The sequence below is a fragment of the Euprymna scolopes genome, chromosome 8 (genome assembly GCF_053919585.1).
Source record: "Euprymna scolopes isolate OS-2025 chromosome 8, ASM5391958v1, whole genome shotgun sequence".
Taxonomy (NCBI): Eukaryota; Metazoa; Mollusca; class Cephalopoda; order Sepiida; family Sepiolidae; genus Euprymna; species Euprymna scolopes.
In genome coordinates, this window is record NC_136489.1 from 68,043,778 (window position 1) to 68,064,401 (window position 20,624).

The following is a 20,624-nucleotide window of genomic DNA, read 5'->3' on the forward strand; positions in this document are numbered from 1 at the left end:
TATTTAAAAACATAATTTTAATTTGCATTGAAACTGAATAAGATGGTAGAGTATCTGTAACAATGCGAGTTGTCGCCTTTCTTTAAAAAGAAACAAACGATTGCGGTCCTTTTCCAGTTCTAGACGAATCATAAGGAATGCTTTCCTTATGTCGGGCAATAACACATATTTGTTGGCCTTAAAGCGAATCAACAGTTCTAGCATGTCTCCCATTAGGTTGACTCCTGGATAGGCCACCTCATTCAGAGATATAGAATTTGCCCCCTTGTAGGAACAATTGAATACAGGTCTCACCTTCGTGGTTGTCTGATCAGCCAGTTTGAGTACCGGTCTGTGCAGAATCCATATGTAATTTTGAAAGTTTTCTGGAGTCACCGTTATTTCCTCTATAATTCCTTCATCTTCCTGTTGTCTAAAGACATTCAAGTATTGATCATAAAGATCTTTCTTCTCCAGGTCTTTAACTACTCTTTCTAATATTCTAAGAGCGGCATTGTGGTTAGAAGGTGCAGACTTCACTTTGTCTTCATACCATGGCAGTTGTACATGGTATCGGTCATCTCTGTAGAATATAGTGTTCCTAAACTCCTGTACTTTCTTCTCATCCATGGTGGAGAATTCCTGTGTGATGAGTAATCCCAGTGACTCCATACTAAACATTCTTTCTAGTCCTCTCTGGACGGTTCCTTCCTCAAACCAACCTTTTAAGGGGTCTAGGTATTTCTCTTCTGGGTTCAGCACAAAATTAATTTTGTACTCTGAAAGTGGCAGTATTTTTGCCAACAAGGAAGTATAATTAATTTTTGCCCCTCTCTTTACTTTGTGTCTTGTTTTTAGTTGATTCTCATACATGAAGCAAAGGCTGTTACCAAAGGGTACAAGTCATCTCGGAGTGAAAAAAGCGGCTCCATACATGCAGGGGACGATTTGAAACAGTTCTATAAATTGAATGGCGTCGATTCCCAATAGCTCCTCAATTTTAATATAACTGTCCCTGGAATTGTACTTGGTCGCCAATCGATGTCGTTTCAGGTTTTTAACTATCTGCGGAAGCTCCAGTACTCATGTGAAAGACTTAATTCACTGGAAAGAATTTGAAGAGTGTGAACTTTCGCAGGGATAAATCTTAATTCCACAGAGGCCTCTTTAAAAGGTCTTGTTTCTGAGCCCAAAAAGGTTTTCACTTCCAACCTACTTTCTTTTGCTGTAGAAAGGCAATTCAGTCTTTCTAAAACAGAGGTATCCAAGTAGGTCCTTTGGCTTCCGGTGTCCAGGAGACAATTTATTTCCAACTGGCTATTTCCCTTTCCTACCACTATGCTGATTACTGGAGACCTGAAACCGTAACTGTAATCATTTGTGTGTAATCTGTACGTGATGTTGCCAAGCTAATCAAAAACCTTTACTCCAGTAAAGCAACCAGCCCTTATGGTATTCCAATTATAGTACTCAAAAAAACTTCAACCTGAACTAGTGCCCATACTTACAAAACTGTTTAAACGTTGTCTTAAGGAAAATTGCTTCCCATAACCCTGGAAAATCTCATCAGTATGCCCTGTATTTAAGAATTCAGGTGATCGTTCATCCCCCTCTCAGTACAGACCGATAAGTCTCCTGTGCGTCATGAGTAAGTTGCTGGAATCTGTGTTAAATAGAGAAGTAATCAACCATCTCAGCAAAAATAACCATCTTAGTGACACACAATATGGTTTCCGTTCTGCTAGATCTACAGCAGATGTGCTTACAGTTATATCTCATAGGATTAGCAAATCTCTCGACAGAGGCAACCTTTCTAGGGCAATTGCTCTTGACATATCAAAGGCCTTTGATAGGGTATGGCATAAAGGTTTACTTCACAAGATCTCCAGCTGGTATTACGGGAAATGTCTTCTCAATTATTAAATCATTTCTCTCTGATAGGTTCATAAGAGTAGTAGTTGATGGGCAAAAATCAGAAGCTCACAGTATTAATGCTGGAGTTCCTCAGGGGTCCATCCTGGGCCCAACTCTTTTCCTGATCTACATTAATGATCTTCCAAATCACATCCTTACATCATTTGTAGACATTTTTGCTGATGACACTACCATCTACGGTAGCACATCTAAGATAGTAAACGACCAAGTTCTCTCCAATTCTCTCTCCTCTGATCTTGATCACGTTGTACAATGGGGAAAGGAGTGGCTGGTTACTTTTAATGCATCTAAAACCAAGCTTCTATCTTTACATCATCAACGTTCTGATCGCCATCTGGCATCAATTAAAATGAATGGCTCTCCCAAAAAAAAAACAGGTTTCCACACGCACTTTACCTCTCTTGTCTAGGCACATTGCTGTCACATGGCCCTTAACAGTGCAGCTGCTACAGCTACTATTTCTAGCTGTTCTCAAACGGCACATTGCTCCCCTACATGATTTTTTAGGCATCTAAAGCACAGCCAAAGTTCCTTGCACCTTGTAATCCAGGCTTCATGGGAGGTGTAGTAGGGACAACCTTCCGAGGACTGTTCATGTTTCTTACAAAACTCACATTTTTGTGGTTTTAATTCCACTTTGACATTGAAGGCCTTCAGAAAGGAATGTGATTCATCATTTTCTTTCCTAAGTCTTGGTGGGTGCCTTAGCTTAGCTACTGGGTGCTGTTTAGGTTTCCTAACAATCAAAAACCGCTTAATAATTTCTGGTGTCTTCAATAGGATTACTGACAATATTGGGTAGGTCTTTCCAGAAATCCTGATCAGTTCATTCTTTATGTTGGATGGTAATTTTGCAAACAATACCCGAGAAATTATTGCACCTCGTATAAATCACAGTTGTATGATGATAAGTTCCCATACATCTGGCTGTGTTTTCATCATAAAGGTCTTGTTTTCATCATAAAGGTCTTTAACCCCACCAAATCTTTTGGATTCTCCAAGTGAAAATCTAATATACCTTGGATTATTTCACCACGTATCTCTTCCTCATCCAAGTATTGTTCCTTCAATAATTTTAGAGCTACTGGATAGCTGTCTTAGTGACTGAAAGGTGGTCAATAAGTTGAAGGGTTCTACCCTCAAGAGAACACCTAAAAAAATACAGCTTTCCCATTGCTGATGGTATTGACATAGCATGACATGCAAATCTTAAGTAAAATTATTCAATATGGCCCAAAAGGGACTGCCATTTTGGATGACAAGATAACTTATTATTCATAACCTGATGTTTGCATATTTAAAGTGTGTATTTCTCAATACAAAATGTGTAATTCTTAATAGATTTTAACTTAAAAAGATTTCTCATATAATAATAATATTGAAAAAATTTAATGCCTGCACAAAATTTTTTTTCTTGCGATAAACTTACACTTTGGCATAAAAGGTGCTGCAGTAAGAATAATGAATTTGAAACAAACGCATTTCAAATAAAAAAAAGTAAACTATTAGTCTTTATGATTTTTTTTTCTGAAAAACAGATCCAGCAAATCTACTGGATAATTTTTCGTAATTTTTAGAATTTACGCTAATTTCAACATATGATATTGCCTTTGGTGCATATTTAAAATTACATTTCTTTAAAAATAAAAAAAACATTTTTTTTTGTATACACTTGTCACAGAATAAAGATGTTAGTATTCCAAAAATCACATAAATTGATCAACTATTTGTTTTTTTTTTCAAAAATCAAATTTTATTGTTTTTAGCAATTATTTTAAGTAACCATTGATAATCTCTTACTTCTGGAAAGGTTAAAAAAAAAAAAAGATAGTCAATTTGAGTTGTCTACTCTTGTGAGTTGTCCGTATCCTGAACAAGTGTAATTCTATATAAGCACTAAAAACACTATTATATAGTGACGTGTGATGTCAAAATTAGTATAAATTCTAAAAATTATGGAAAATGATTGAGTAGAAAATGTACTAGATATGTCGTTTGGAAAAAAAAATTGTAGAGATTTAGCATTGTGTATGATGCATTTTCGTGGACATCGGCAATATTACATACCTAATGTGCTTCACAACAAGTCATAACTTTTTTATTTGTTGGTCGATTTTTAAAAGAATTAAATTGATGGAAAGAGAATAAAATAAGCATTCCAATGATGTTAATTTATTTTATGCGTTCAATGTTTTTATGCTCCAAGTTAAAAATGAAAAAAAACGGTAAAAAATGATGGCAGCCAAAAGGGAAACTGTTTTTTCAATGTTTACATTTTATACATTACGTTTGGATACATATGCGTGGGGTTAAATTTGATTGGATGTGGCTGAAATTTTACAGGTTATATAAACCAAGAAGTCCATCTCTGTTGGTGTTTGATTTTTTATTTTTACGACCACAGGAAGCAAAGTTGACGAAGAATATTTCAAAATTGATAAATAAATTGGCATATATCATCAATTTTCATATAGATAATAGTTTCAGAATTATTTTCATGTATAATATGTAAATATTTGATAATTATTAATTGTGCAGAAATTTCTTTAAAATGTTATCTTTTAAAGAAATAAACAGAAAAACGGCTTTCTAAGCGCGAATGCTAACATAATGCGCTGAGCTGACTAAAGTATTCTCTTAAAAATAGAAAACTTTTTTCTGCTTTCGTCTTACTAGACTAGTCATTTTTTTATTCTGAGTTTGTCAATTTAAAAAAATTATTTTCAAGTTTTTCAAATTTGATTTCCAAACAATACTATATTGAAACGGTTATTTATGCAATTTTTCGTTTCATTTTTTTTTTTTTTTTTTTTTTTTCAGATTTTTGAAGAAGTTTTAACATCGTTCGTTTTGCATCATGTTCGTTTTTTTTTTTTTTTTTTTTTTTTCCATCACGTTCGCATTTTCTTCTTTGTTTTTCTGATCTTAAGAAATTTTAATATTGTTCGTTTGCATCATGTTTTTTTTTTTTTTTTGATTTTTTTTAGAAGTTTTAACATTGTTTATTTTTTATATATACAGTGATGATCATATTTATTGGCACGGTAAAATAAAAGTTAAATTTTGTCTAATAAATTCTAAAAAAGGGATTAAATTAAAGAAAATAACAAAGTATATTATGTATTTTTAACTGGCCTTTCCGATGCAGCAATCGGATTTTAGAAAAAATAAATAACAAAGGAACAACAAACATAATTGCAAAAAACCCTTGTTCAAAATTATTGGCACGGCTTTGTTTTTCTTTTAGTATCAGTATAATATCAATCAATTTCCGGTTTACGTGCTTTCTGAACTTTTTTATAGCCATATTATGCTTGTTTAACGCTAATTCAGTGAATAATTTTTTTCAGATAATTTTTAGATAGCGATTTATTTAAACTATTATAAGTGACTAAATTATAATTTTCAATCGCCATGGTTAAAACTAAGGAACACTGCGAAGACGTCAGGAAGCTTGTTGTAGCATGCCATACCAATGGGGAGGGCTATGATAAGATTTCAAAGAAGCTAAACCTTCCCAAATCCACTGTTAGAGCCATAATAAACAAGTTCAAATCGCAAGGCCACGTTATGAGTTTAGAGGGTAGAGGGAGAAAAAGGATTCTTTCCCCAAGAGATGAACGGAAAATTGTTCGACAAGTAAAACAAAACCCAAGGATCTCTGTTGGGGAGATTGTTGATGAACAGAGCACCTCTGGAGTGAATGTATCTCGACATACAGTTGGTAGAGTTTTGAAGAGAGCTGGTTTAAAAGCATGTCGTCCGAGAAAGACTCCCTTATTGAAGCCTATGCACCTGAAAGCAAGGCTAGCCTTTGCAAAACGTCATATTGATAAAGATGTTGCATTCTGGAAACGTGTTCTATGGACTGACGAAACGAAAATAGAGTTATTTGGCCATAATAAAGTGTCTTATATTTACAGAAAATCTGGCGAAGCTTTCCTGCCTAAGAACCCACAGTGAAGCACGGTGGAGGCAGTTTGATGTTTTGGGAATCCTTTGCTGCCTCTGGACCAGGGCGACTTGTTAAGGTCACAGGTAGCATAAAAAAGGAAGATTATGTTAAAATATTGGATGAAAACCTGAAAGACTCTGCTAAAGAGCTCTCACTTGGTCGTCGTTGGTGGTTCATGCAAGATAATGACCCAAAGCATTCGGCTAAACTGACTAAGAAATGGCTTGAGGACAATCATATTAATGTTTTGGAGTGGCCATCACAAAGCCCAGACCTTAATCCAATTGAAAATTTATGGAGAACATTAAAATTGAGGGTAATGCAAAGGAAGCCTAAGAATCTTATTCAATTGGAGGATTATTTTCAGGAAGAGTGGGCTAAAATTACTACTGAAGAGTGCAACAACTTGGTTGTAAACTATGAAAAGCGACTGAGGAAGGTAATCAAGGCCAAAGGCTATACAATTGATTATTAAATAAATCGTGCCAATAATTTTGAACAAGGGTTTTTTGCAATTATGTTTGTTGTTCTTTTGTTATTTATTTTTTCTAAAATCCGATTGCTGCATCGGAAAGGCCAGTTAAAAATGCATAATATACTTTGTTATTTTCTTTAATTTAATCCCTTTTTTAGAATTTATTAGACAAAATTTAACTTTTATTTTACCGTGCCAATAAATATGATCATCACTGTATCTAAACAGGGTTATTACTTCGCCTATTTTTTAATTTTTATATACCCCCCCCCAAACACACACCTCTAAACACCCGGGCAACGCCGGGTACCCCCGCTAGTAACAAATAAAAGGTACTTGTGCACTTATGCTACCATGCTAAAATAATGTTATTATTTAGAAACCCATTCTTAACATGGGGAAGGAAGGGTGTTTTGTTAACCATTCTGTACTTTCACCTAATAATTAAATAAAAAAGATATCGTGAAACTTGAATTTATTTTTAACTCATTGTCAAGACCATTTTTTCGAATCTGTAAAACAAACCTGTTTTTTTTTTAACTGAAGATATCTAAATAATGATAATAATAATAATAATAATGATAATTAGGCGGTTCGATAAAGAATTTCATTGTGATGCATTTTCTAAATTTTTACCTTGTTTCCACCTTAGCATTTTTCTTTAAAATGACTACCTTTAAGGTTTTCGAGTATGCTGAAAACGAATATCGCCTTTAAATTTTCCGCAAATAAGTAGCTTTCCGGATATTAAGCAATGTCATTTCTTATGTTATTGCTGGTGGCCATCTTGGTATGCGCGTTTGTGCATAGTTTCTCAGGGTTGCGTTTGTGTGCTTGCGCATAGTTTCTCGGGGTTGCGTTTGCATGTTTGCATGTACCAACATGGCTACCAGCAATAACATAAGAAATGACATTGCTTAATATCCGGAAAACTACTTATATACAGAAAATTTAAATGTGATATTCGTTTTCAGCATACCCTAAAACCAATAAAAGTAATCATTTTAAATGTTATGGTGGAAACAAGGTAAAAAAAATTACCGTTTTATTTCTTTGTTTACATAATTGAATTTTTAGTAAAACAACAATAGAAATGGCAAAAATTACCATCAACTGGTGAATATATAGTTGTTGCTTATCAGGATTCCTGGTATCCTGGTACTGTGAAAGTTACATCGAGGATTCATGTAGAGTACGATTTATGATTGCATCTCAGAAAATAGGGGTATATTTTGGGCCAGATAGAGAGGATTTACAAAATTGAAAATTTCGACTGGTAACAAAATGCATAAGTTCTGATCGACTATGGCAATTTCCATCTTTTACAGAAATCCAAAATATATGAAAAATTTTCTTTGATTTATTTTTGAAATTAATTTATATCTACTCAATTTTTTTTTTCTTTGAGAGAAGTAGTAAATACCGGCCATAAATGCTCTTTAAGTGTTCAATGTATACACCCAAACTTAAGCTCTCCTTTGGTGAGGAGGCAGGAAAATGCCTATTCTCATTAAAGCTATATTTAAATACTACTATAATACTTAGTTTTGTTCATAAATAGACACCCACTGTATGATACCATGCGCCAGTTTAAAAAAAAATGAAATTTGTACATCTGAATTTATAATTCATGGCTTATGGTAAAGAGATACATCAGATTTGACTGCATAATCAGAAAGAGCACACAATTTCACATAAGAGTACCAAGTTTCATGAGAATAGCTTGAAAAATAAATAAATGGTGGTGAAATTACTAAATTTCTTGAAATGTTGCGGTCCGTAATTTAGCCCACTTTTTCTAAAGAAAAATGTCCACGGAAAAGCCTAATTTTTGGCACTGAAAATTCTCATAACTTTTGAACTGCTGATGGTATTTGCATGATTCAAACGGTTTTAAGCATCTTTTACATAGCTATTTCCATGCATGTTGATAAAATAACAATTATCTAAAAAGAAAAAATCAACTTGTAATCAGAGATTTCTTTTTTATTTCAAAGAAAGTAAGGGAGATAAGTCAACTTTTTACAAATGAGATTTTAAGAACTCTTTAATTTTATTACTTTAGTACCTATCATAAAAATAATTCAATAAATTGTATTTTTATTTTTAATTATTTTTCTGCTGGATCATGTTTAGTAATTTTTGGGATGTATACTATAATGTGACATGTAAGTACGTAGTAATGTTTTCACCTGAAATGCGTTTGTTTCAAAATCTATCATATTTCACAAGCATCAAATAAAAAGAATGTTGGTTCTTGAATTGGTTTAAAGAACGTTTATTAAATCTATACTTAACATGAAAGTGAGGATTAAGTGTAATTGATTCCTTACTTTAAATCAGAAAAAAAAAAAACTGCTAGAAGTGTTCATTTAATATTGGTACTAATTGACTGACGATGGCTCAGCTGCTTTTAGTCTGTTCTGCAATTTGCAACTGGAAACATTTCAGTTGATGTGGATTCTCTGTTATAGAAATAACATAAAAACAGGAATTAATTGAAAGAAATTTGGAAGCATTTAAACTGTTGGATAGAAAAGCATTTTAAACTAGTTTTAAGATTCTTAGGAAATCCTCATATATATATATATAAGATTGGATGTTTTGCAAGATATTTACATATAATAATTATTGTATAAATAGAGATTAACATTTTGCCTTAACACTTTAACTTAAAAATTTGGATAAATTGATTTGATAACCAAACGATACCATAATGAGTCAATTTAACCATAAAAATCCTGTTAAAAAAATGGTATTTTTTTTTTACTTTAATTGCAACTCAAGATTCACTATTAAATTTACTTTTTTTTAGGTTTTTGGGGTATGCTGAAAACGAATATCACATTTAAATTTATGGCAAACCTTGATTATCCAATGTAATCCATTGTTTTCACTGGCAGCCATGCTTTTTCCAACTGAACAAGTACTAATGCACATGTGTGAACACCCCCCCCCTCCATGTTAAGAATGGTGACAGCCACTGAAATTCGTTAATGGGAAAATAATGTCATAATACCCAGAAAATTACTTGTCTGCCCCAAATTTGAATGTGATATTCGTTTTCAGCAGACCCGAAAACCTGTGAAAGTCGTCAATTTAAAGATGGATGTTTAGTTGCAGTTAAAGTAAAAATTTACTAAAAAAATAATTCGATAAGGAAAACAAATGACATAGTTTAAAAAAAAAAAAAAATGAAACGATTTAGGTAAAAAAAATAAACTCCCGGACAATTGTGGCAGAAATGATGATTTACTATTTAAAATACACCACTTTTGAAAACTTTTGTGTCCTGCATCTCTGACAAATCATACGGTCTGTCACCTAATTGAGGATGTTTGTATAGAATTAAATCTTGACCAAAAATATTCAAAGTAACATAGTATTCAAAGCCCAAATAAGATCCCCGTCAACATGAGTATTCACTGGCTCATACGACAAATAGTGCACCTTCTCCTAATGATGTTGCCTCAAGTAGCAATATTTAGCCGGATAGTTTAACAAACAAAGTGAATTCTTGGAATCTAACAATTCCAAGAAAAGATCACAATAAAGATGAACTACCACATAGTTAAGTGGTCAATTGTGGAGAGAAAAATTAGTCTTTTCACGGCTCAATGTTTGAAATATAGAGGAAAATCTTAATTGAACACTTGGATATTTATGTTTTTCGTATAGTAGTTTAATCCCAGAAAGGGGCTTCTTGATTTCTGAGTGCTAACTGAAGTAAAAAGTTTATTTTTTTTATTATATTTAGAGTTATCTCCCCATGATCACTTCCAACTCCAAGATACACTTTTTTCAGGTCATTTCTTTTAGATAAAAATATATAATCGAATGCAGCTGAGTATAATCTAGCCACAGCTTTTGCATGATTTTGCCTATCATTAAAATAAAACTCCTCTAATAACAGGTTTTAGATATTAAAAAAACTGTACTAAAAATAAGGTTAGCTATTAAGAGCTTTCAAGGAGTGGTGTTGGAACGTCCTGTTCTAGTTCACATGATGTAGTAAACAAACTATTTGCGATGGGGTGTTTTATTATAGATAACAAACCGAAAAGGTGGTCAATAAATGAGTGAAGGCAAGATACGTTACTCTTCTACCTACCTAAATAAGTTTTTGAAGCTTTAACTTTAAAGTGTTTAGTAAATTTGAAACGCAAGTAGTGCTGAGCGTTTAAATTTAAACAACAAAAAGATGGTGGAATTGAGGCTGGCACTTTTGGAGGCTTGAGAATTGTTTTAAACTCAAAAGTAAAAAAGGAGAAATAGGAGTTCTGTCAACTTTCTTGTTTTTCTTACAAAAATAATTACATGAACCATTTAAGAAGAGTAGTTCATGTCAATACATGAATACAATAGAAGAATAGGAAATGGTTTGATTACTCAACATGTTCTTCTTCTCCTAACTTTATCTTTATTCCTATAATTTTTTTTTTTTGTATTGATATTCATATTAAAAACATTTTTTTCTATTTATGTAAAAAGAAAATACAACTTTGTTATATATGCGTCATGGAATTGCATTCATCTGCAAAAGATCTTGCTAATTTGCATATTCTTTTAAACATTCATTTTAATTAATTCACTATTAGTTGCTTCGGTTTTCTCATTGGATGATAATCTTTAGTTAACTATTATGTGTAATTATATTCACGCAGATATTCTACATCATTTATACTTGCGTAATATTTGCATAAAAAAATTATAATAAACACAAACCTCTTTCTATATATATTTATGTATGTGTATATATATTTGTTTAAAAAAAATTTGCCTACCAAACTCCTCTGTCAGTTTTTGGTCTACAGGCATGAAATTTAATATATAGAGTATTTGAACCCATGTAAAACTTTATATATGGGTTTTAACTTGGGAAAATCGGTGCAAAAGTGTGAAAATGAAAAAAATAAAATTTACCAGGTGAAGGTCAAATGCATTATGAATATGCATGCGTAATGTAATAGCTATAGGTTAATGTTCTAATTTTTAACCTTGCACCAAACTTGTCTTTATAGCTCAAGCATTAATGTCAAAGGAAAAAGTAAACCGTAAGCTAAACATATTGGTATTGATTCTCAGTGGTGGTGCACAAGTTGTTTTTTTTTTTTTTTTTTTTTTAAATCATTATTATACATTGGGTCCAATATATATATATATATATATATATATATATATATATATATATATATATATATATGGGCAAGTGTGTGTGTGTATGTCTCGAAAAAAACTTTCGACAAATATCGAAAAATTGGCCCAAAACATTCATTCCTTCACTTTCAACTGGGCAGTTTTGTACAAGGAGGAGATCGCTTTTTTTGCCAACATTTTAGCAAGTCACCATTGGATTGACTATGCTTCATTTCAACATTCTCAACTTCCAGTTACGCAATGGAGACATTGGCTAAGATGTTACTTTTTTTTTCCCCACCATCATTATGGGTTCAAGCCTACCTGCCTACTACCCCTTTTTTTTTTTTTTTTTTTTTTTTAGATCTCTTTCCATCCAAACTGCCTACTGTTGTTTTGATGCCCCCTACTACCCCCCCCCAAATATGAAAGATATATATATATATTTTTAATATGTACTCCTAAAAATGTTTTGGCCAGTGGACTTTTTTGCCGATTTTTGTAGTAGGTGTGATGTTAGTATTTCGTTTTTCAGCTTCCTCATGTTCTGTGTGAATTTGTTCTTGTGGAGGAATAGCATGAGGATGTTCCTCAATATATGCAGATTTAATGCTATCAACAGCAATATTATCTTTACTTTCCTCAGGATAGCAAAACATTTTTCATGCCTGTCCAAGAAAATACATAATGTTTATAGAAACAACAGTCTAAAAAAGTTTTTATATATATATATATATATATATATATATATATATATATATATATATATTAGTGATGGGACGATTTCAATATTTTTTCTGATTCTTTGTAAATCTCTAAATAATATTTACTTGTAAAGTTGCTATTTTTTTTGCTGATTACCAAAAAAAAAAAAAAATTTGCAGATATTGTCCCGAACATATAAATACACTTGTGAGGGATATATTTTAGTTTTACTGGTCATTTAAAATCAATGCATATTTATTATTTTAACATTACTAACAGCAGTGTTAGATTTTGTTTTAAACAAAAGCAAATAAAAAAGACAATTGGAAGAATTGTTTTTGGCATCGAAAAATAGGCACAACATTTTCTGATACCGATTTCAATACTCCAAAAAGTTCCAATTCTGATTAATCGTCTCAACACTAATATATATCAGTAACCAAAAATATGTAATCTTATAAATTTTTTTTTTATTCCAAACAGGAGAAAACCAAGTTTCGTCCTATAGATGAGAAAACCCATTTTTAAAAATTAAAAATTTTTTTTATTTAAAAAAAATTTTTTTTAGTAAAAAGATAACTCATTTTTACCTGCTATTTCCAGGATATTGAGCATGTTGAATTATGGTTCTATTTAGAATATTGAGCACTTAAGGAGACTGCTAGAACACTACTAAAACTAAGTTCTCCTTTTAGACAAGAAATCCTTATTTTTGTATGAGAGTAGAGGAAAAAAATAAAAATAAAACTTGCTTTTAGGTTACTACCTGCTCTATCCAGAATATTGAGCACTTTGGATTAGGCTCTTGGGTAACACCCACAAAGGGACAGAAGTTTTTTTTACCCTGGGCGACACTATTTAAACACACTTGCTCCATCTAGAATATTGAGCACTTAAAAACGAAAGAAGTCTCCATAGCATTATTAAATCAAAGTTTCTATCACACCCAAAATTTATTCAGTGAGGAATGAAAATATATGAAAACTCTGGATGCCTTCAAAGAATCATCCCTTCTCCAGAAAACCACATTCAGTTTGCAATACAATATTTAAGAATGCATAAAACATTTACCAAAGAGTAAACAATCAGTATGATACCAACTACAATCAAGAAAATGAATAGTTAATAATGAGTATAATAAGGAAATAAATTTTTGGTAAAACCTACATGTTAAGAGTTTATAAAATCTCTCCCTTGTATACTGTGTACTTCCAAATATCAAAATCTGTAATAGATAAAGCCCATTTTTAAGCAGGAATTCTTGTGTTTTTATTTATCACTTTTGATCAACTCGTTTGAGTTATTTAAAAGTTTGTAATTTGAGTGCTTATTGTTAACAATGCTATTTTACCTAGCACATAAGGGAAGCATGAGTTCAGGCCTTTCTCATAAGGTCTTCATGCATAAGTGAACATCAAATTTGAATGGAAATGAATGTAACTCGCTGATAACACTGTTGATAATGTTTATTTTTATATACTGATATTTCTACAAAAGTATCCTTACGTTTGTTTCTATTCGTTTCTCGTAATTGATTCAATAGGGAAGCCATTCTTATGAACGAATACTCCTACCAATTTGAATGGACAATAAAGCAACGATTGTTAGCAAAGCAAACAATGGAAACCAACTCATCCAAGGTCAGATTAGTTTAAATAACTTGCTGCAAAGAAACATTCAGAATACACACGATAGCTTTCTTTCTTTAACAATAGATGTCCATAAGTCTTTAAATATACATTTTTCTTCCGTGATGTCATTCAATTTTTTTTATTTTTTTACAAGGGAGTTACCACTTGAGGATTAGGGTTAATGAGTGTAAAGTGGTCATTGAGACAACGGCTTAGTGATCGTTAGTGGTAGAATTCGACTATTCAAGAGAACGGCTCAACAAGAAATTGGTTACATTGGACTTGAAGACAACCATGTTGCAGTCAGCTGAAAAGCAGACCATCGTGATTCGACTCATGTATTAATTACTCTTTTGGTTGAAGACACTAGGAAAATCCTTTATGATATCATAGGGATGATGTCATTTATTAAAATAGATTATAGATGACACTTGATCCAAAGAGTTATGTAGAAACCTCTTTTATTTTTCCAAATAAATCAAAATTCTTTTAAAGTTTGAAATTAGCAAAATTGTGTGTGTATGTATATATATATATATATATATATATATATATATATATTTTTGTGGCAACAATACTCCATGCATGGGCAAATGGTCGCCTTGTAGAGGTACAGAATACTCTCAGGTATGAGTAGTTTTCTAGCTTGATAGAGGGAGCCCACTCTGCAGCAGATTTACCAGTGTCCTCAATGTATGTGTTTCAGTTCATATTTCCCACAAATGTTGGGCCAGGGAGTTTGAAGGAAGAATTCTCAGGTAGGGTGTTATTTGTCATGAATGTAGACGGTTGGAGAGGCATCTTGTAATTGTTAAAGAAGAGCAACTTAGTCTTACTAGCATTAAATGTTACCATCCATTTGCGGCTCTATTCCACTATGGTCTGGAGGTCATTTTCTAGCAATTCTGTCATTGTCTTAGATTTATGTACATCTGTTCTTCTCTCATGCATATTATAGTGTGTTGTATCATCAGCAAATATACCCATCTCGGACACAATATTATCAGGGAGATCGTTTATGAATATCAGGAATAATAGTGATCCAAGATTGACCCCTGAGGCACTCTTACATTAATGTTATGATGCTTGGATGTACGTCGATCAATGACAACCTGGACAGTTTTATTGTCTAAAGAGAATCTAATTATATTTAGTATACGTCTAGTTATACCGTACAATTTAGTTTTCATTAACAGTCCTTCATACCATCCTTTGTTAAAGGCCTTGGATTTATCAATGGCTACAGCCCTGGCTTTGCCTGTCTTATCCAGTACATGTTAAATGCGTTCAGAGATGACTTAAAATATCTGCAATAGAACAACATTGCCTAAATCCATACTGTTTGTCAAAGAGAAGATTTTGCAAAGTGGTGGACTAGTGCTTGATTAATTAAGTTCTCAAAGATTTTAGTGAAGAGGGTGAGGAGACTAATAGGGATGTAATTGAGAAGACCGGTCCTTTCACTAGAATTTTTGTACACTGGTACCACAGTGACCATCTTCCAGCTATTAGGGAAGCATGATTCAGCAAGGCATTTATTGTAGAACTTGGAAAGTATAGGGGCTAGCTTAGCTGAGGATTTCTTGATTAGTATAGCAGGGATGAGATCAGGTCCACACGTCTTGGAAGTGTCTATGTTTTTATAATATCACGGATATTAGAAGGGGTGATTTTTACATCAGCTAGTATAGCTTCAGTCTGCATAGGGAAATTTAGGGGAGAGTTATTTGTTGGCTTTAAGGTAGAGTTGTAGGTGAATCGCCGACCAAGCAGTTCCGCCTTCTTCATTGCCGTGCATGCAACCTTCTGGTTGTTGGATAGTGGAGGAATTAGTGATTGCCCTTTATTCACTACACTATTATAGATTTTCCAGAAATCACAAGTTTCTATCTTTGGCGATTCTATGCATTCCCTGATTATTTCCGCATGCTTTCTTTTGGCTGGTGGTATTTCTCTCTTCCAACAATTTCTAGCATTTATTAATTTTTACCTATTTCTATTTGACTTATGATGTATAAACCAGTGGAATGCATGCTGTCTTTGTGCAATAGCAATTGCACAATCTGTAGTGAACCATGGGAGTAAGTGGGGCTTGTTGTTATAGTCTTGGAAGTTTTTTAACCTTGAAAACTATATAAAAATAATAAAATTTTTTTAGTCCTTCATTGGAAAATTAGTTTCATTAAGTTATTTAATATCCTGCAATCACTAAATAAACTTGCTTTCTCGAATTCACAATATTCTTAAGTTTTCAGGGATCATCAATTGTTTACTATGAAACACAGTTTCGAGGATTTAAAAACAAAACTGTATATTAAATCATGACTCCCAGCAGTGTTGATCAAACACTACCTCCCTTAAAAGAACAAAAAATGTTCTGGATATGGGATCTAGTTTTTTTGCTCCAGGTTAATTAGGCTAACCTATATATATATATTATATATATACTAGCTGTACCCTGCCACGCGTTGCAGTGGCTCAATTTGGTGTAATGGAAAAATTTAATAAAAAAGAAAATGCATGTTTCTTATATTAGTACAGCAATCCACTGCAAAAAGTGAAAAAGAAGGCGAAACTGAAAAAAATGGTGCTCTTGCAGAATTTGATCTGGATCCTCGAGAGTTTCTGTCAATCATTCATGTTTTGGACTTGACCAACAATCAGTGGATGAAGCCGAACGTAGCAAAAATGTTGAAATGCTTTTTTTTTTGTTGTTTTAAAAAATGTGATTTAGTAATTAATATTTGGTTGATGGTGGGGGGAGGGGGGGTTACTATACACAGATTCGAAAAAGTCGTCCAAAAACAAATAAATGAAAGCAAAGGTAAGGTAATTTACGTTTCTACCTAATTGGATAATTGTTTAGTGTTTTTATGTAATGTAAAATGTTTAATTGGCTCAAAAAACAGAAATGGTCGCGAATTCTGTTGAATACGTTAAGTTTGGGAAAGTAAGTTGAAAACTAAAAACTATACAAAACAGTGTCTGAAACTCACCGAACATATGTTACCATGACATAGGCTGGCATAATGGATAGGTTTCTGACAGTATTTTGTATAGTTTTTTTAGTTTTAACTCACTTTCTCCAACTTAAAGTAATCAACAGTGTCCACCACCATTTGTAGCTTTCAAATACACCAATAAACACTGTTTTTCGAGCCGACTAAACGTTACATTAAATGAAAAGGGTTTATATTACTAAACACAGATACAAAGAAGTTGTCAAAAAATAAATATATAACAAATAAATGTTATCAAAGGCAAGAAAAGTAAGTGTTCTACCTAACTGGATAAGATTTTAGTGTTTTTATGTAATGTATAATCGGTTCAAAAACATTCAATGTTTATCGGTATATCTGAAAAATACAAATGGCGGCAGACTGTATCGAACATGTTAAGTTTGGGGAAATTTTGGGAAAATGAGTTTAAACTAAAAATACTGTTAGGAACTCACTCAATATATGTTACCATGATGTAGGCTGGCATATAATCGGTGGTTTTAAACTTTTGCTTGATACAGGTGACGACTTTTAAAAATCCCTTTTAGTGATTACCTGGTGTGAGGATATTTGTACAACTAAACGGCAAATCTGCTCAAAAAAATCCGGTATTATTTTACTTTAAGGCCCGTTTCACGTTCATATATAACGAAATATTTTATTGTAGATTTCGGTGTGCTAAAAACGAATCTGCAAACCGTTTACGTAGCAAAAAAAAGTTTTCATGAAATTACTTTTTCGAAAAGTGGGTGATCACTTTTCAATGTAAATTTAACTTAGAATGAGCACCCACTTTCTGGCCACCTGAGAGAGGGGCATTTTTCTGTTTCTTGGCTAAAAAGTTTTTTGTTTGATTTCTTTTGCATGGTAATAAACCCCTGAACTCTGGGACTATTTTCCATTTAACAGCCGTAGCCTTCGTTTACGCTATGCGTAAGCATAAACGAAAGCTGTTTAGCCAATAAACATGGGAAAAAATCCCCCCTCTCTCAGGTGGCTAGAAAGTGGGTGCTCATTTTAAGTTAAATTTACATGGAAAAGTGATCGCCACTTTTTCGAAAAAGTAATTTCTTCATATCATAAAAACTATTTTTTTGTGACGGAAACGGTTTGCAGATTCGTTTTTAGCACACCAAAATCTACAAAAAAAATGTCGTTATTTACGAACGTGAGACGCACAGCCCTTAATGGAAAATTATATCAAAAATCCGGGGGAAAATAGTTTTCAATAAAAACAGCAAATGAATTCGATAGAAAAAAAATGGATGCTATTTTTTTTTTCTTTCTGTGTGTTTCTTGGCTTAAAAGTCTTTTTGTTTGATTTCTTTTGCATGGTATTAACCCCTGAACTCTGGGACTATTTTCCATTTCACAGACGTAGCCTTTGTTTATGCTATGCGTGAGCATAAACGAAAACTGTTAAATATGCATTCGCGTACCAAACTGCCTTGTAAAAAAAACCTTTAATAAACACGAAAATAAATGCCCCTTCCTCAGGTGGCCAGAAAGTGGGTGCTCATTTTGAGTTAAATTTAGATGGAAAAGTGATCACCCACTTTTCAGAAAAAAAAATTTCTTCAGATCATGAAAACTATTTTGATACTCCTTGGGCGTTGAGTTCCATGGCGACCTGCAGAATTATTTAATGGTCGTTCCCTTAGTACCCCCCTAGTCAAGGCTAATGCATGCGCACATAACATTTTTTATTTATTTACTTACGTGGTGGAGTTTCTATACTGATAGGTTTTTTGAAATTTTTTTCACTGGATTATTATTGATTGAACACTAACCAGATTATGAAAAAAAATTGAAAAAAAAAAATCATTTCAACATTTGAAAGGGATACTCACTTTTTAGTTACCACGTTCTGGTAAATCGGTCACTTTTTATTTATTTATTTATTTTTTTTTTCTAAATACAGAAGTGTCTTCGGGAGATATAAAATGGTCGCATGTTGACGAAGCAATGTATCGGGAGGCGTACGGGATTAAAAATTATTGGTAAATTTTTAGATTAGGTCCACCTCCTCAATTTTCTTTTAAATGACGATTTGAAATGGTTTTCGACTATGCTGAATACGAAAATCGCATCGAAATTTTGCAGAAATAAGTAGTTATCAAGATATAAAAAGTTGTATTATGCATTGTAATCTTTGGCGGCCATCTTTTTACGTGTGTGTATTTGTTTATGGCGCATGTGCACGTAAAAAGATGGCCGCCGAAGAATACAATGCAACTATTTATTTCCGCAAAATTTCAATGCAATTTGCGTGTTCAGCATACTCGGAAACCTATAAATGTCGTCATTGAAAGGAAAATTGTGGAGGTGGACCTAATCTAAAAAAATACCAAATTATTAAACATTTCTCCAGCATGTTAGTGAAATTTATAATACTTTAAAAAAATTTTTAATACTTTAAAAAAATTAAAAAGAAACAAAACAAAAGTTATGAAAAAAAACTCACCTTTCACAAAAGTTATGAAAAAAAACTCACCTTTCACAAAAACAATTTAAAAAAAAAAAAAACCACAAACTGACTAAATAAGTAAAAAAAAAAAATAATTAAAAATCTCGAAACTTTATTTTCATGAAAACAATAAAAAAAAGTCCTGTTCTCTCTATTTTTTTTTCTTTGAGAAACAAATATATTTCTGACTTACAAATGCGGTAGAGACTCATTATTTTTACTTTCTATGGTTTTGATATACCGCGTTTTTATTGCTTACAAAATGGGTGACTGATTTATCAGAACGTTGTAACTAAAAGTGAGCACCACTTTCAAACGTCGAAATAATGATTTCTTTTTTACATTTTTTTTTTTTTTTAATAATCTGTTTAATTAGTGTCCAATCAATAATAATCCAGTGAAAAAAAATTCCAAAAACCTATAAGTATAGAAATTAAGCATGGGAGTAATGTTTGTACAACAACGTAACGTCGCCTTTCGCACTTTTACAAACATTTTTTAAAAAAGTAACTAAACCATTTATTGATAATTTGTCACGTGTACAAACATTTATTTATTTACGTAGGCTTAACTCCTTTCATGAATAAGAAAAGTTTTACTCTTTAAGAATAATAAAAGGAAAAAGTTACTGAACATTTATAAAAGGACTTCTTTTCATGAAGGCCAGAGGAATAGTTGGCCGAAAATTCGTGAAACAACAACAATAAATAAAAATGGTGCTAATGCAGAGAGCCGCGCTATTTTTTAAATCATATTTCCACGTTTAAATAACGTTTTACGATATGTTTTTTATTTTTTTTATTTATTCAATTGTAAGGTTAAAGTACAGAATAGGTACAAAACATCCTTACCTCCCCATGTTAAGAATGACTTTTTAAATAATAACATTATTTCAGCACGGATCACTGCATGAGTAATCTTATATATAAAAAAAAACAACAACTCAAAAGCAAGCAACAAACTTTTTTTTTTTTTGGCCTTATATAATAAAGAAAAGATGTGTAAATTAAAAAATTTGGAAGATAAACAAATGAAATATGTTTTTTTTTTTGTTTTTTTTTTTTTACTTATCGAGTTAACAGAAAATTAAACCTTTCGTCAATTCGTGGCTGTGAAATGAATCGAACCGGAAGTTCAGTTTTATCAACGAACAGATTCGCAGAAACGATAAATAAATATATTTATTTTATTTAATATTTTAATTTTAATTAGGTAAATTTATTTTAATAACATAAAAACATACCTCGACTCTAAAAATGGGTTGTCTGAAAATTTCAAATAAATTGGTAACGTATAAACATGGTTTTATTTCTTTAGAACGAACCAACTTTACATTTTTATA

General features: G+C 32.1%; 2 protein-coding genes across 2 annotated transcripts in view; one reads left to right on the forward strand and one right to left on the reverse strand.

The window, feature by feature from the left end:
* The window catches only part of LOC145283600 (tetratricopeptide repeat protein 1-like), a 40,998-nt gene that overhangs the window by 5,541 nt on the left and 14,833 nt on the right, over positions 1-20,624 (forward strand). The gene's annotated exons all lie outside the window — the stretch shown is intronic.
* LOC145283883 (uncharacterized) lies at positions 4-609 on the reverse strand. Its single transcript, XM_080132989.1, has one exon. The coding sequence runs from the start codon at positions 607-609 to the stop codon at positions 4-6; it is 606 nt and encodes a 201-aa protein (XP_079989115.1).